We start from the raw sequence: 16600 nt of genomic DNA, 5'->3' as shown, positions 1-16600 counted from the left end.
TCAATTATTTGCAGTTACAAATATCCAAGGCTACTAATGTAAACTTAAATAAGTCACACTTTTTTGGGGCACTTTCTGTGACATGTACATGTACATGGTGTATATTGTATATTGTCCTATAAAATACCATAAGTGCACTACTATGTCATAATGTGTTGCTGACAGAGTTGTAAATGCCACAAAGGGAAGTCACCCTTTTATTGAACCTACAAAACTACATATATGTAAGCTTCTTCCTCATTACAACACTGCTGTTTGGGGACAGATGTACCCTTCATGTCAGAAATAGTGTGCCACGTACTGACAGCCTAATAGACTAACGGACAGTGTGATAATGATGTTGATTGTAAGCCAGATCTGCATAATTTTGAAGTTTTCATTGAATAATAACATGACAGCCAGGCATCTTAGTGCAAAGGAGATGCAAACTCTGATGGTGTTCTTCACTAAAACTTCCCAAATTATGCGCTCAACAGCAACTTGGACAGCAATTTGAGAAAAAACTCCACCGTGACTGTGGTATAAATATTGAATAGTATGTTATAATGATTCAGCGTGTTCAATATAATGATGGAGTGGTATAGTTGCTGCCAATTGTGTCTGCAATAACATGTTCTTCTCTTAACATATATAATTTATGAATCCATGCTGTGTGTCTGACTCCAATACAATCCTACAAGAGCAGCAGACACAAGACACCTTACCTGGAGTATAAGGAGTCCCAGAAAATATGCATTGGCAATTCTCTGGAACTGTTCAAACAAGTTCTTTGGCAGGAAGGTGAGGATGTTGTATTTGGAGGTCTTGATGTGATTGCTCTGTGAAACAAAGAAATATGTCATACAAACTGTGAGATACAACACATATCAATTGTTTATTGATGTGAAACGCCGTACTCATTAACTTTTCTGACAACTTCTAAACACAATATGGCTGCAATACTGCCACAGTTGTATTGAGACATAATCAATCAATAATTTGTCCGCTTGTTTGATCGGTGTTTAACGCCATATTCAAGAATATTTCACTTATATGACGGCAACCAGCATTATGGTGGAAAAATCATTTATAAATGCATTCACTGTCCATGTTTTATGGGCGGAAGAGACAGGATTGTCTGCACTGGATTGCACATTATGTCATACAAACTTCATGTAAGACTACATGTACCTGTACTTAGTCTTGTGAGCAAGCCAACCACTAGCTGGACCCCAAGTAAAAACAGGGACTCTCCAAGAAGTAATATGAAATAATTCTATTAACTATACATGTATCTTTCGTTCAGACTGAATGTCTATAAGCAGCAGATAAAACAGAGACAAGCAGAGGAGCCAGAGCAATTATGTGGTGTACCTCTCTGCATGTAAGTCAATATGATTACAAGTAAATTTAACAATCCTTGAATGCAAGAGAGGCATTATATTTACTTCATTTACTTGGTTGGTGTTTAACACCATACTTAAGAATATTTCATTTGTACGACAGCAGCCAGCATTATAACAGGTGGAAACCTGGCAGACCCCACGGGAAACACACAGCCTTCCTGAAGTTGCTGGCAGGCCTTCCCACATGCACTGTGCTGACGTGGTAGCCCCCTCGGCCATGGAGGCCCCGAAAGACATTATAACCACTTGAAATATGTAACTGGCTTACAGCAGCCACAGTGTATGTGCATGTAGATCACGTTCCATAATAATTCTAACCATCAACCTATCACCATCCACCTATAGACCCTAACTCTGAACAGTTAGATTATGGTTAACAGCACTCAGAAATCAATCAGTTCATGTGAATTAATTGTTAAAAATCTATTTATAATCCCCAATGACAATTAATACAATGGCATTTCTGTGACTTAGACAAAGAAAAGATTTCTAAAATGACACTGTAAGTTACAAATATACATCTGCAGCTATACAGTTTCATTTTGGTAGCTTCTATTAAGAAGCCTACACAGCTTGTAAGATGAAGCTGGGTAACAAGTTTGAGATTATATGCAAATTACATGCTAGCCCCAAGATTAGAGACATTCCCAAGGGACAGGCATTTTCATCAGGCTATGCTGAAGCCTTACAAAGCTGTACTATAACCCTCCTTGTAAAGTACAGAGCCTAAGTATGACATATTCCATAGTCTGTGTCTATAATGGCCTTGTAAATCAATTTCTCCTACCCTCAAAACGATAAGGGGACTACAGACATGACAGATAGAACAGGATGTATGTAGAGAGTCAGTGACTACCCCATAAACACCTTGCTCTTACCAGTCACCATACAAAGAATAGGGTTATCTTTGGGGGGGAGGGAGGGTGGGGGGGAGGGGGTTGTTGGGCTTGCATTTGTAAAAAAGATTCATTCTGATAACAGACAGCATTCCTGCTCCAAAAAGAAACAGAGTGAACTGACACTTCGTGTTCACCTAATGACTGCATGCCCATGTACAAGGATAGACTATTGTTGTGAAAGCTTTCAATTAATAAAATGAGCCCAAGTCAGTTTCCATTCAGTCTTTAGAATGAATAACATTCACTTGTCTATTCAGTGGGACTTAAAACACACACAAATATGCATACAAACATGTAACTGTACACAAAATTAATAATCAACTTACAGCATAATTAAACTGGGCATTATAGCTGACATTGTTGACCTTGATATTCCTTTCGATTTCTGGAAGAAAATGAAAAAGGGAAAATTAATGTCACATCATGTAAGAAGTACTGAAGAATGAATGCAGGTTTACATAAAATATATGTAGTACATCACATAAATACGTGTACACATGTGCAAGAAAAATAAATGCACATCCATTAAAATTATCTTGAATATATCTATCTACATATATCACTTTTATGGAGGCTTTTTTTGCTCCATTATACAACCATAGGCAAACATATTTTTCCACTCAAAATTCAAGGTCAACAACTTTTGCTTTTCTGGTCATCTTGCAAAACTTTCAACAGCTGTATTATTCGATTGATTTATTAGAATTGTATGATTCAAGGGCAAACTGAAAATCCTGATTTTTGTTTGTCCCAGTTTTAACATCATTTTTAACATTATTTTGACAATAGATAGCTATATCACACATAAGATAGTCCATATTTCCAGTGCTGCTTCACTCAGTCTTATAGCTTGTAATACCAATTCCAGTCTAGCCAGAGCAGGGTCTATCATATTAAGAACCAAGCAAGAAAGTACCAAACTTGCGAATTGCAAAGTCGTCTAACTTGCGATCAAAGAGGACCGCTGACACAACAAAACAGAATACATATATCTACGCATCTATTATCATTTAAAACAGTTGTGGACACACCAGATTCAGTAACAAATTCACTTCACTGTGCATTTATCATCCACATTATCAGGTACATAGTTTGAGAAATTTGATTTCATTCTGTTCGATTTCAACAGTTATTTTGTGTGTCAACAGGAATACAGTTTAATTCCGCTAAATTTAATTTGATGACGACCGCTCATGTGTAGAACACAGATTCTACAAGCTTAATTGAAAGTATGACATATTCCCACTTTGGGAAGCATATCAAACAGAATCCAGCGTGTCCACTTCGATCCACATCGATCCGCAGTGTGACAACTGAAAATCTATACGATTGAATGTGAATCAATTCAAACTAATGAGAAATAAATAAAACCGTTTTTGGTGTGTCAACAACATACATGTGCAACTCAGGGTTAGTTCCATGTTTCCTGCTTACAGTGGAATTCTAACCACTATGCTGCCATATGTTATACACGGCATGTCCAGACATACATGATTATATTGATACATACAATAAATATTTCAGATCTGATATTTCAATATCCTTAAGTACATAAACCGCAAATGCATCAAAACTACACAAACATCACATGTTCTTACGCTGTAAGCTCAAAGCCACAGATGCACTTACATGTACATCAGTTTGATAATGTGTATCCACACACATGTATACACGATGACAACTAAATACGGGAAACTTGGGAAGGTCTGTCAGCAACCTACCAATGGTCATGGGTTTCCTCTGGGCTCTACCCGGTTTTCCCATATCATAATGCTTGCCAATATTGTATATAAGTGAAATATTCTTGATTATGGCATAAAACACCAGTCAATTAAATAAAAACAAAACAAAAAAAAAGTATTTACCATTATCACTTCCTCTATGCCATGTGTACACACTTACATGAACATCCATCGCCTCATGAAAAGCCATGTTTACATATCCACTTCACAATCTACATGCACCTGTTCTTGTGTAATAGCTCACAACACTTAAAACATTGGCATGGCATCCAACAGCTTAACATGTACATATACATGTATTTATCTTATAGAAACAAAGACTGCTGTTAAACATGAAAAAAACAAAACACACACACAAACACACATGCATAAATAATACATGTACTGTCTGCATACGGTAGAACATGTCTGAGTAAGACTGATTACAACTGAGTCACTGATGCATGCAAGAGATCCGCGTCAGTTGTTTCCTACATGAAGCTGTCATCTTTGTAACTTCCAGCTGCAACGCTTTGTTCATATCACAGTCACAGCATGATAATGAAACATAACAAACACTCTATAGCAAAAAAAAACATCCACTGTACCGTAGACCAGATCACACCAAATGTGGTGAAGCAACTTGGTTCTGATGTGATGTTCTATTTTGATAATATTAGAAAGAAACAAAGTTTTATATCTTGCTCAAGCTTCAGTATGTTTGGTGTACTTGGGCTCACATTCAAATTGATTGAAACCAGACACAACTTCATCATGCATCTCAGCAAGCCCTTCTAATTTTGTACAGACCAACAGGTAGCAGAATGCCTATATGTGCCTATATATATACACACATGTAGAATAAATATGGTATGTTTCTTCAGCCACCTGTGTGAAGTGGTTTGAATTTACATGACTGACAGATGCAACTTCATCATACATACATGTACATGCACACATCATAATACACATTAACAAAGCTCGGCCTATTTATTTTGTTTGGTAAATGAATTGATTATCATTACCAAAATAAATTTTGTGATATTTTAATAATTTAACTTAAGAAAAGTGAACAAGAATACTTGTAGTTCAAGGTGAATCATTTGTACCTTTACTTGACTAAAAGTTATTAATTGCCATTTTTTCTATATTTCGCCTATATAATTAAGAGCACTCAGGTTTGTGGGTAAGGAAACTTTGCAGACACATCCTGGAGGAAACCAAGACAGATTCTGAAGGAAACCACTGCAATTCTCCTTTAATATGCCTGAAAAACATCATGATGTAAGCTGCCAAGGAACCAGCAGTAGCGCGTGATTCCATTTGTCAAGGTCCGACGAACCATCAAGGTTCGAGCATTACCTGTTAACACGACAAGACGGAGTGAGGCTTTTGCCTAGGATCCAGTCAGTCCAGTGATCTGTTAGATCAGCTATTTAATATGTTTTAATTCCTTTTACTACCATATCTACAGGTACATCTCATCACATGCCTAAGTTATTAACAATTAACATCCTGCATTAAATCTAACAGCAACATTTATTTATTTATTTTTTCCACTGATGTTTTACAACATACTCAAGAATATATCACTTATACCACAGTGGGCAGCACTATAGTGGGAGGAAACCGGGTAGAACTCGGGGAAACCCATGACCATCCGCAGGTTGCTGGAAGACCTCTAATAGCTACATATTAACTAGTAAGGTACTGTGGAATCAGACATGTTCGAATGTACGAATGCAGCTAAAAGTCATGGTATGAAATACATATACTTCATTTATGTTCATGTACAAGTTCAGATGTCCACTGGCAAAGAGCACAAACCAGCTCCTATAAGTGGGCCTTGATGATCAAACCTAACACCTACTAACTGACACATTTTCACCTATAACAGATTTGTTAGGCTTTTCTACTCAATGTAGTAATTTCCCCAAATGGCTCTGTTTAGATTTCTTCTCTCATAAACTTGTATGCCATGCAGTACTGTACATTTACCAAAAGACAAATATTGGTAAGCGCACCATACAAAGTTGACAAAATGAATACGATACATAAATCACGAATGTACACTTGTAAGTACTGCACAATATTTAACATGTACTACTTCACAGTACTATATGTGAAGCAGCAAATCACAAAGAGACCTATATCTTACCCTTGCTCAAATCATGGACCTGACTAGACACACAACACGGCATATCTCCACATGGATATAAATGTCTATATACTACATGTAGCTGTCATAGAGAAATGCAAGGGCCATGTCTCTCAGACTCATAGATAACACAAGCGCCGGTGACAGGTAGATCCGAGAGGTGAAGTATTAAAATTGACAGATAGGCAGTAAATCCAAAGAGAGAGCTCATTTCACCAGTTACATGTACACGTAGACCCTAACAGAATATGTAATACCACAGTGCCATGTACACGTATCGTTCAGGCCTACGGTGTACAGCTGAACACACGTGTATAGATCCCTTGGTATGAATATCCACTGGTCCTTTTGCTGTATTCTGACAAGCTCATGTGGCTTGTTGTTGACAGCCTGGTTGTCAGAGGCCCCATAGTAACCCAGTACTGTGGACAATGCCTGCTGCAGGCTCAATGTCTCCTCAATGCTCAGGTATTACCTGTGAACTCTGCACATAAGCAGGTTATTACTAACACATTGTTTCCAACACACCTGTCCTGTGTTCACAGCTCCATTGGGGGAAAGGAAAAGCCCTTCATGGCTTTAAATACAGCTCATAAACTGGCTAAAGGCCACAATCCGATTGTAGCCATAATAGCGCAGCTCTGTGACCGGCCTGCGTGACTGCTCCTCCGGTGTCTGTACAAGGGACCACCACGCCCAATCTGTTCACACCAATCATCTATGTAACACCACAATTAACACATTCCAGCAGGGCTGAAATCTTGCATGTAGAAAGGTAACATGATCCCTAAAGAAGATGAGCATCTGATACTACGGCCTCACTGTTCGCTGACTGCTAACAGCTATTCTCAGACTGTCCCAAGTCACCTGATGAATATTTCACCCACACCTGATCTGCGAGTCTGCAGTAGCTTAAATGCTTGCTGGTTCCTAGCCAAGAGATTCGGTGTAACTTCCACAGGTGTACAAAGTATAAACATGAATATAAATGACTCAAATTTTCACTCCCAAAAACTCCACTTTTAGAAGCCAATAAAATTCCTATCAAATCTGTTTATGTTCTGAAAATTTTAATTTTACTCTTGAAATACCTTTCTAAGATCAACAGAACTATAAGAATCTGGCACAATGGGCAACTTTATATGTAATAAGTCTAAACATCGTTCATTTACATGACCACAACTTGCACATGTACCTACATGTATATCTCTAGGTACATGGGCCAGTCTTTTAGTTATATACATGTACAAGCAATATTCTGTAGAACTTCACCATTTTGGGGACATGAAAAGACGGCGACCATAAACCACTTTACTATAAAACTATTGTTAGAAACCCACAGCAGGGATATCATTTCGTAATTCCACCCCACTGATAGAGAGAGTAAATTCCACCCCACTGATACAGAGAGTAAATTCCACCCCACTGATATAGAGAGTAAATTCCACCCCACTGATATAGAGAGTAAATTCCACCCCACTGATACAGAGAGTAAATTCCACCCCACTGATAGAGAGAGTAAATTCCACCCCACTGATACAGAGAGTAAATTCCACCCCACTGATACAGAGAGTAAATTCCACCCCACTGATACAGAGAGTAAATTCCACCCCACTGATATAGAGAGTAAATTCCACCCCACTGATACAGAGAGTAAATTCCACCCCACTGATACAGAGAGTAAATTCCACCCCACTTATATAGAGAGCAAATACCACCCCACTGATATAGAGAGCAAATTCCACCCCACTGATACAGAGAGTAAATTCCACCCCACTGATACAGAGAGTAAATTCCACCCCACTGATACAGAGAGTAAATTCCATCCCACTGATATAGAGAGCAAATTCCACCCCACTGATATAGACAGTAAATTCCACCCCACTGATATAGAGAGTAAATTCCACCCCACTGATATAGAGAGCAAATTCCACCCCACTGATATAGAGAGTAAATTCCACCCCACTGATACAGAGAGCAAATACCACCCCACTGATATAGAGAGCAAATTCCACCCCACTGATACAGAGAGCAAATTCCACCCCACTGATATAGAGAGTAAATTCCACCCCACTGATACAGAGAGTAAAGTTGTCATCAGTCCTGTTGAAACTATAGTTGGGAAGCTACATGGGTATAACTCGCATCATAATTAAGAATTATTCTAAAAAATCAGTTTTCATATGTAATCAACGTTTTCTTTCCACTCAGGAAGCTTAGCCCAGCTAGACACTTAACGATCTAGATACGTTTACATGTTCATACAAAAATAAGTAGCTTTTTTTATTACATTCTTTTTAAACATCACAGCAGTTGTCATAGTGGCATAAACACTATAAAGGTGGCTACATGGCATAACAGATGTGGAATAAGAACTATTTGAGCTACTTAGTACAGCACTTAGACATATGATTCAGGTGAAGTTTAGCTAACAGGTTCACGTAATATATATGTACACTGTATGACGTGTATGTAGGCCTGCTGCTGAATATCATCAACTCCAGTCCGTGTCAATGTAACCAGGAAGCACCAGGTCCCCAATCGCAAATCAATCCAAACAAGCGCATCTCTCCCCATCTGCACCATGGTTCATTATTAATAATCCATATCATAATTTATACATGTCTGCTGCAAAAAGCTGCTCCTGCCCAGAGGGAGTAAATAAATGTACACGTTTAACGTAAACACATTAAATGACAATGTTGTCACAGTGACCAGAATGCAGTGATGATCACCTCCTATACATTTACTAGGCATCCTTCAGGCACACCTACATTTGGGTCAATATTATGTTGTGTTTTATCAGTCAGCCAAGGCCTTTGCAGCACACATCTGTGGAAGGGGGAACAGTCGACCACTGTAACCCCTCGAGAGCACTATACAGTATTAATAGATGTAATTAATGCATCATAATAACCAATACAACATTCAGTAGACGGATAGGACTGAGTGTTGTTTCTGTCTGAGTACATGTATATAGCATGAAGATTCACTCTGAGGTCTATATTTGTATACAGTAAGCCCACACTTCCTGGGAGTGTATGTGAGACTTAAACATATCAGCAGGGAACCTACAGTAGCAGGAATGTTCACTTTGAAGTTTATACAGGAGTGGACTGGTGGTTAGCGTGCTAGTTAGCACAATGACCCAGGAGCCTCTCATCAATGCGATCGCATGGGTTCAAGTCCAGCTCAAGCTGGCTTCCTCTCCAGTCAATCTGAAGATGATCATGGGTTTCCACCATAATGCTGGTCCTCATCATGTAAATGAAATATTGTTAAATACGGGGTAAAACAAAAATGAAGTAAATAAATAAATATTGTACCTGTGCAGGCAGAGTAGGTATACAGCTTGAGTGTGCAACAAATACGTCATGTATTCAGCACATGGGCAATCTGAAGATTGCCAGCAGTTGAATGGTCACAGCAAGCACTCACTAATTCATGTACATGTACATTTAAATTACTGAGGCAAACTTCTAGGAGAATAAGAGTAATATTAGGCAGAGGTTGAAATTTACTTTAGATTTCACAGACATGCCTGGAAGAATTTGGTGTTATCAAAAAAAATGAGAGCAATGTTAATCAAATGTCCAACAAAACCCACTGAAAATAAATATCATGCTAATAACATGTGTGTATCATGCTAATAACATGTGTGTATCATGCTAATAACATATGTGTATCATGCTAATAACATGTGTGTATCATGCCTCTAGCTCTTTCAGTTTTGTTTTCTATGATCATGAAACACATATGGCGTGTAAAAGAGAAGGACTTTCTGGATATGGTGGTGCTGTTATTAGAAATCGGAATGCTGAAGGAGGGTTTCCCTATACCTCGAATGTTGATTGATTAGGAATCTTATAAAATATACCTATGAGCATTGCCTAGCTCGACATATTGTCTACCATATCGGCCAAAACGACCATATGACTGCCACAATAGGTCAGACGGAATTGAGTTTACAGAGTGTCTTTTAAACTATAAAGGTGGGCTTTCATTGTACCCAAGAACATTATTCGAAAGTGGAGTGCCACCTGGTGGACTGTTGACAATGTTCTGTTGTTTCAAAATTTCATGAAGCTATACTGCACTACCCTGTCTATGTGTATGTTTCTGACATTGCCATGACTACTGCAAGTTCTTCATACGTTAGGGAGAAAACAGCATAGTAAAAGTAGTCCTGCTAGGTTTCATACATATATGTGTATAAATATACACATATATATATGTATACTGTTGCCCCTGAGGCCAGGTTATACCAGCCAAGGCCAGACTTACATGTACTTGAACGTCAAAAGTCTGTGAACATAAGGAAGACGAAAGAGATAAAGTATCAAAAATGTATATAGTGGAGATAAAACTAACAGGTCATCTAGTCTCCAGGGGCCCGTGTTACTAAACCCACGTAGCGCTATGTCAACGTAACTGCCATGATGACGTAATACCTACAGAACAGGTCACCATGGTAGATACATGAACGTAATGTTACGCGCACTTTGTGAAACACCCCCCAGGACACTGGTTACAACCAGTATATCAGGCATGCCCTTACTGGGTTTAAAAGGTATACACCACTAAAAAGAATCAAGATACGATGTACACACACACTCTTCGTTTTAAGCATACTTGTACTGTATATTAATAAGAGTAGACAATATTATTTCAAATCTCTGAATGTAAAATTTCAAATATCAGAACTACGTTCATATTTCTATTTTCTACTTCAGACACATCTTGCTTATCACAAAGACCCTCTGTAAATTCCACCTTCTATAATTGCAATTAACAGAACATCTTACTGCTCTATGTCAACATACAATGATTTTCACAATCATTTGACTATGAAGAGTTGTCTCCCTTGAATGTAAACAGACACCCAGCTTCTCAGTGCGATATCACACGTAGTATAGGAGAGCAGTACCAATACTCAATGGGGAGCTCGAGCAAAAAATATTCTCATCTTTGGCAAAACTATGCATTCCAAGCAACATGTACATATATATGTACCTTGGTGTGTGTTGCACTCACAAGAAAATATTCACAAGCCCTCAAGCAGAGTACATGTATGAGATGTTTTCACTTGAAATTGACTGTAAATGTGGGCCAGTTGATTCTCCCACAGTATGAAGCAGGAGGCAGAGGTGTAAACACTTCTTGTTTCCAACTACACATTTCCCATTTCCTCCATTTAGTAGTCGTACAGCCTACAGCCAAGACTTACACCCGCCATGTAGGGGGCCTCCATGGCTTAGTTGGTTAGCGCGCTAGTGCAGTTTAATGACCCAGAAGCCTCTCATCAATGCGATCGCTGTGAGTTCAAGTCCAGCTCATGCTGTCTTCCTCTCCGGCTGTACATGGGAAGGTCTGCCAACAACTTGCGGATGGTTGTGGGTTTTCCCCGGGCTCTGCCTGGTTTCCTCCCACCATAATGCTGGCTGCCGTCGAATAAGTGAAATATTCTTGTGTACAGCATAAAACACCAATCAAATAAAAAAAAAAAACGCCATGACTTTTTACACATGTGCATTAACATCACCATATATCCACTAACATCACTTTGTGCACTGATATCACTTTGTGCACTGACATCACTTTGTGCACTGACATCACTATATATGGTCACTGACATAACTATAGATGCACTAGCATTACTGTGCCCATTACTGCCCATTAACATCATTATGCAAGCATTAACATCACTCTATATGCACTTAACATCACTATAAGTGCACTGACATCATAAGTTTACTGACATTACTATATATATATATATATATATATATATACTGGTGTACTAACATTACTACATGTATACACCATGCATGCACTAACATCACTATAAATGCACTGGCATCATTATAAGGGCACTGACATTACATATCCAGGTATACTAACATTACCATATGTATACATCATTACACATGCACTAAGATCATTACACATGTACATGCACTAACATCACTGTACGTGCACTGACATCAGTATTCATGAATACGTACATTATTTGTCAATCTTCACAACACACCGATCCACATATCCACTTGACACATAATCAACACCTGTATAATTAACACTGCAGTTCTCACCTTGGGCTCTTTCTTTCTTCCAACATGGCCGCATTGTCAAGTCAGGTCTGATCTGATGAAAACAAAACTTTCCATTAACGGCACAGACCTTAATCCTTCCTAATTCGGTTCATTTTCAATCATTTGTTTAAGTAAATACATGTGCATAGTGAGTCATCATGTGAGCAAATGACATCGTACAGATAGTCATATATAACATGGATGCAGGTGTTACACACCACTTGCCACGAGCATCATTACTGATATTGGAACATAAACAAAACATGTGTTCATTTATTTATTTATCTGATTTGTGTTTATTCGTATGTGTTTATTCCTATATACATGTGTTTATAGAAGCATCTGCTAGTTCAGGTACATGAATGAATGAATGATTATGGCTTAACGCCTCCATGAACATGTAGGTCTACCTGTAAGTACATGAACACATATTTATGATCTATCTATATATGAATAACCTCTAACTTCCCTGTTACTCTTTGTCTACAATGTATATGTATGTCGAACCAGTAATTTGTTTGTTACTATTCAAGTAAAGGCATGAAGACACATGTACCTCTGACTTGTCTGAAAAGCTTTGCGCAAAATACTTCTCACCTGTCTATATAAAAGTGTTCCATATGTGACATCTCATGTGTCAATTACTCTTTGTCTACGTGTAATCTTTCATCTGTCCGTTACTTTTTGTCTATGTGTAACCTTTTCCTGCCTGATACTCTCTGTCTGTGTAACCTTTCGCCTGTCTATTACTCTCTATGTAACCTTTATCTGTCTGTTACTCTTTGTCCATGTAGCTTTTACCTGTCTGTTACTCTCTTTGTATAATTTCTAACCTGTCTGTTACTCACTGTCTGAGTAACCTTTCACCTGCCTGTTAGTCTCTGTCTATGTAACCTTTTACCTGTCTATTGCTCTTTGTCAGTTTAACCTATCACCTGTCTGTTACTTTCTGTCTACACAACATTTCACCTTTGTGTTACTCTTTGTCCATGTAACCTATACCCGTCAGTTACTCTTTGTCCATGTAACCCTTCACCTGAATGAATAAATGAATGCTTGGGGTATAACGTCATACTTAGCAACTTTTCAGTCATATGGTGACGAGGAGTCATTCGGTGTGTAGACATATTTCATGTCTTCTTGTGGCAGGTCTATGCTGCCTCCACTGAAGTATCATGCAGAAGACACCTTACATGACACTCCACCCAGTCACAGTATACTGACAATGGGCCAATGGTGCCCGGAGTAAACCACCGACCTATGCCAAGTACCTGACAAACTCACTGAACTTTCTGAAGACCACTGCCAAAACAGTCTGCGGGTAAGAGTTTGTCTATTAATTATCTCTCACCTGTCTGTAACGATTTGTCCAGGAAGACCTCTGTATCTTTTTACCCTTACCTGAGGCTGGATACATAAGGCTTGAGTTAGTTCAGTTTACAAGAAGTTTATATCAACACCCCAGTGGACATCTTCTGAAACATAAAAAATGCACCAACCTGTTAATAAATAATACTTCCCTGATAAACCACTTTACAGTATAGCTTTTAGTTACAAAGACAAAAATACATGTAACAGAGAGCTTGCATGTACATGTATCATGCACAGTCACTGATTCACTGATTTTATACACATATGTAAATTTATGTGCAATGAAATCACGAAAGAAATAGGCAAATCTGACAAACCAACAGTTTAATCGAGGGGATGTTCAATGGCAAATGCACACGTGCATTTAACGTAATTTAATGGTAGAATAATTATATGTACACAGACAGGGAATGTTAAATAACGTAAACAAGCAATTCTGACAAACCAACAAGACATGTGCAGTGAGGCAGCTAATTTCAACAGAACGCAAGCAGACAATTCTGAGCAAGGGCTAAGTTGAGCATAAGCGCGGGAAACATCCCAATCAATCCCGCACACTGAAAGATAACACTTTAGAGGCAAAAAACCAACCACAACCTAGCATGATTTTCCAATTTAGGGATCAATTAACTCTTTGGCTGGTCCAGAGCACTTGCCTCACAGGTAATTGGAACTCTCTTAGCGGATTTCAATGGCCAACAAACATTGTGACTGCTGACTGCTGTCATTCAGTATCTATAAACTAGGAAATTCTCCTAACACATTCTCAGGAATGATGCCAGGTATTGATGAAGCTGTGCAGAGGACACAGCATGAAGCACAAGCAAACCACTGCCATATACAGATATATGTATTAACGCCCCTGTTCTGAGGTCAGGTATATATGGGTGTGCACACAAAACAGCAGCAGCACAATGTCAGGCAATCAAGACAACTTGGTTAGTTACTTATGCTACAAATGTCATAGAGAGAACTTACAGGGGTGTACAGTCAGTGGCAGCCAGCAGCACAATGTGGCAGTCGCTGACACAACAATTTCATCAACATGCAACTGTGTAATATCTAGGCCGATTTGTATGTACTCTTTAAACAGTATCTAGTCATATTTACATGTGCACTGTATATTTTATTAGTCTTTAACACTGTCCTCAAAAATATTTCACTTATATGACGGCAGACAGCATTATGATAAGATGAAACCAGACAGAGCCCATAGGAAATTAACGAGCACCCGCAGGTTGCTGGCAGACCTTAGCATGCATGATTAGAGAGGAAGTCAGCATGGTATCTAGTCATCAGCATCACCAGATACTACATGTGTATGTAATAAAGCCAAAAGCAAGCATCCATGTACATGTACATCATACTGAGCACATTTGTACTTGTACATGAATATAAGTCTGACTGATTTTATGCTGTAAAAGTCTTGCCTTCCACATTTGTAAACAAGGTTTTCCATACAAAGCTTACATTTTCATCATATCTGTGTACACTTTACCTTCGTTCTGCAGACATTTCCAATACCACAGCACTGATTTTACACCTGGGTCTGAACATCATACTGAGCACATTTGTACTTGTACATGAATATAATTCTATGACTGATTTTATACTGTAAAAGTCTTGCCTTCCACATTTGTAAACAAGGTTTTCCATACAAAGCTTACATTTTCATTATATCTGTGTACACTTTACCTTCGTTCTGCAGACATTTCCAATAACACAGAACTGATTTTACACCTGGGTCTGAACAAGGCTTTACATGGAACTGATTTTACAGCTGGGTACGAAAACGAAACTAGAAGTGTTGTACATGTACAGTGTACCTGTCCTTTATTAAACTGTGCAACATTACGTCAGGCTAGACACTTCAACCCTCATAACCACCACCTGTAAATCTGTCATGACAAACAAGGTTCAGGTACACAGGTGTGTGTACACACTCAAAATGACTAGTCCACTTAAGAGAGACTATTCAGGGCAGGATTGCGCAAGAGCACAGGCCCCTCGATGATCAATCACCACATCACCTGATTATAAGTATGCACACTAGTCAAATCATACAGGACGACGCTCCTGGGAGGTGGGAGGGCAGGTAGTGGTGTGCCTAACTGGATAAAGTACCCTCAAAACGTTATTGCGCAATGATAACCCTGTTTTCTCACAAGGCCATCTAGATGTACTATATTAAAGCAGGTTTGTGCAGATTTTTTTTTTCAAAAACATTTTTACCTTTCACAATGTTAAAGTAAAAAGTTTGCCTCTTTCTTTGGGATTTACCGCACTTTCTGAAATATAATTTCAGTCATGAATATCATGACAATGTTTCCTTGGAGGCAGACTGATGTACTTATACTGGGTACCAGTAGGACACCTCATCCAATCCCACCCTAATGATATCAGGATGATTTGATCTTCACCTACATGTACATTGTACCCATGACAAGACAGTACCTGCCAATATTGTTAACGTAGAACATATTTTTCAGGATTTTCAGAAAATATAATATACCATAATATTTGGTACAAGTAATATAACTCTCAAACACTTCTGATCAATACATGTAGATGATCAATTCCCAGTCTCCCAGACCATCCTGGAAGTAGTTCCTCTCAAATACTTCCTAGGTTGTCTATCCTTCTATCCCTGGCCACCATGGTCTCTGCTTCTCACATCATTTAGGTTTATAGAGGGTGCCCCAGTCTAACCCAGACCACCATACATAAATGTACAGAGTGCTCTTGGGTTTACAGAGTACTTCCTGGTCTAACCTACGGCTATATTGCCTCTCAAATCCTTTTGGTTTACAGAGCATGTTCCAGTCTAACCTAGACCAACCTACATATTGCCCCCCAAACCCTTTTGGTTTATATACATGTATGATCTCTGAGTTTAAGGCAGACCATCTAGATATACCCACGGTTTCTCAAACCACTTCGGTCCAAAGTCTAACTTAGTGCCTCAAAAATACTT

At 38.6% G+C, this 16600-nt stretch overlaps 1 protein-coding gene across 1 annotated transcript in view; it reads right to left on the bottom strand.

Annotated features, from left to right (window-relative positions):
* The window catches only part of LOC135474093 (phospholipid-transporting ATPase ID-like), a 66182-nt gene that overhangs the window by 33548 nt on the left and 16034 nt on the right, over nucleotides 1-16600 (bottom strand). Inside the window, 4 exon segments of the mRNA XM_064754095.1 lie at nucleotides 705-818; nucleotides 2611-2669; nucleotides 12256-12307; nucleotides 13607-13730. Coding sequence (XP_064610165.1) covers nucleotides 705-818; nucleotides 2611-2669; nucleotides 12256-12307; nucleotides 13607-13672 — 291 coding nt within the window. The 5' untranslated portion in view covers nucleotides 13673-13730.

The sequence above is a fragment of the Liolophura sinensis genome, chromosome 8 (genome assembly GCF_032854445.1).
Source record: "Liolophura sinensis isolate JHLJ2023 chromosome 8, CUHK_Ljap_v2, whole genome shotgun sequence".
Lineage (NCBI taxonomy): Eukaryota > Metazoa > Mollusca > Polyplacophora > Chitonida > Chitonidae > Liolophura > Liolophura sinensis.
The sequence above is the reverse complement of the archived record's forward strand: the minus strand, read 5'-3'. Positions and strand labels throughout refer to the sequence as shown.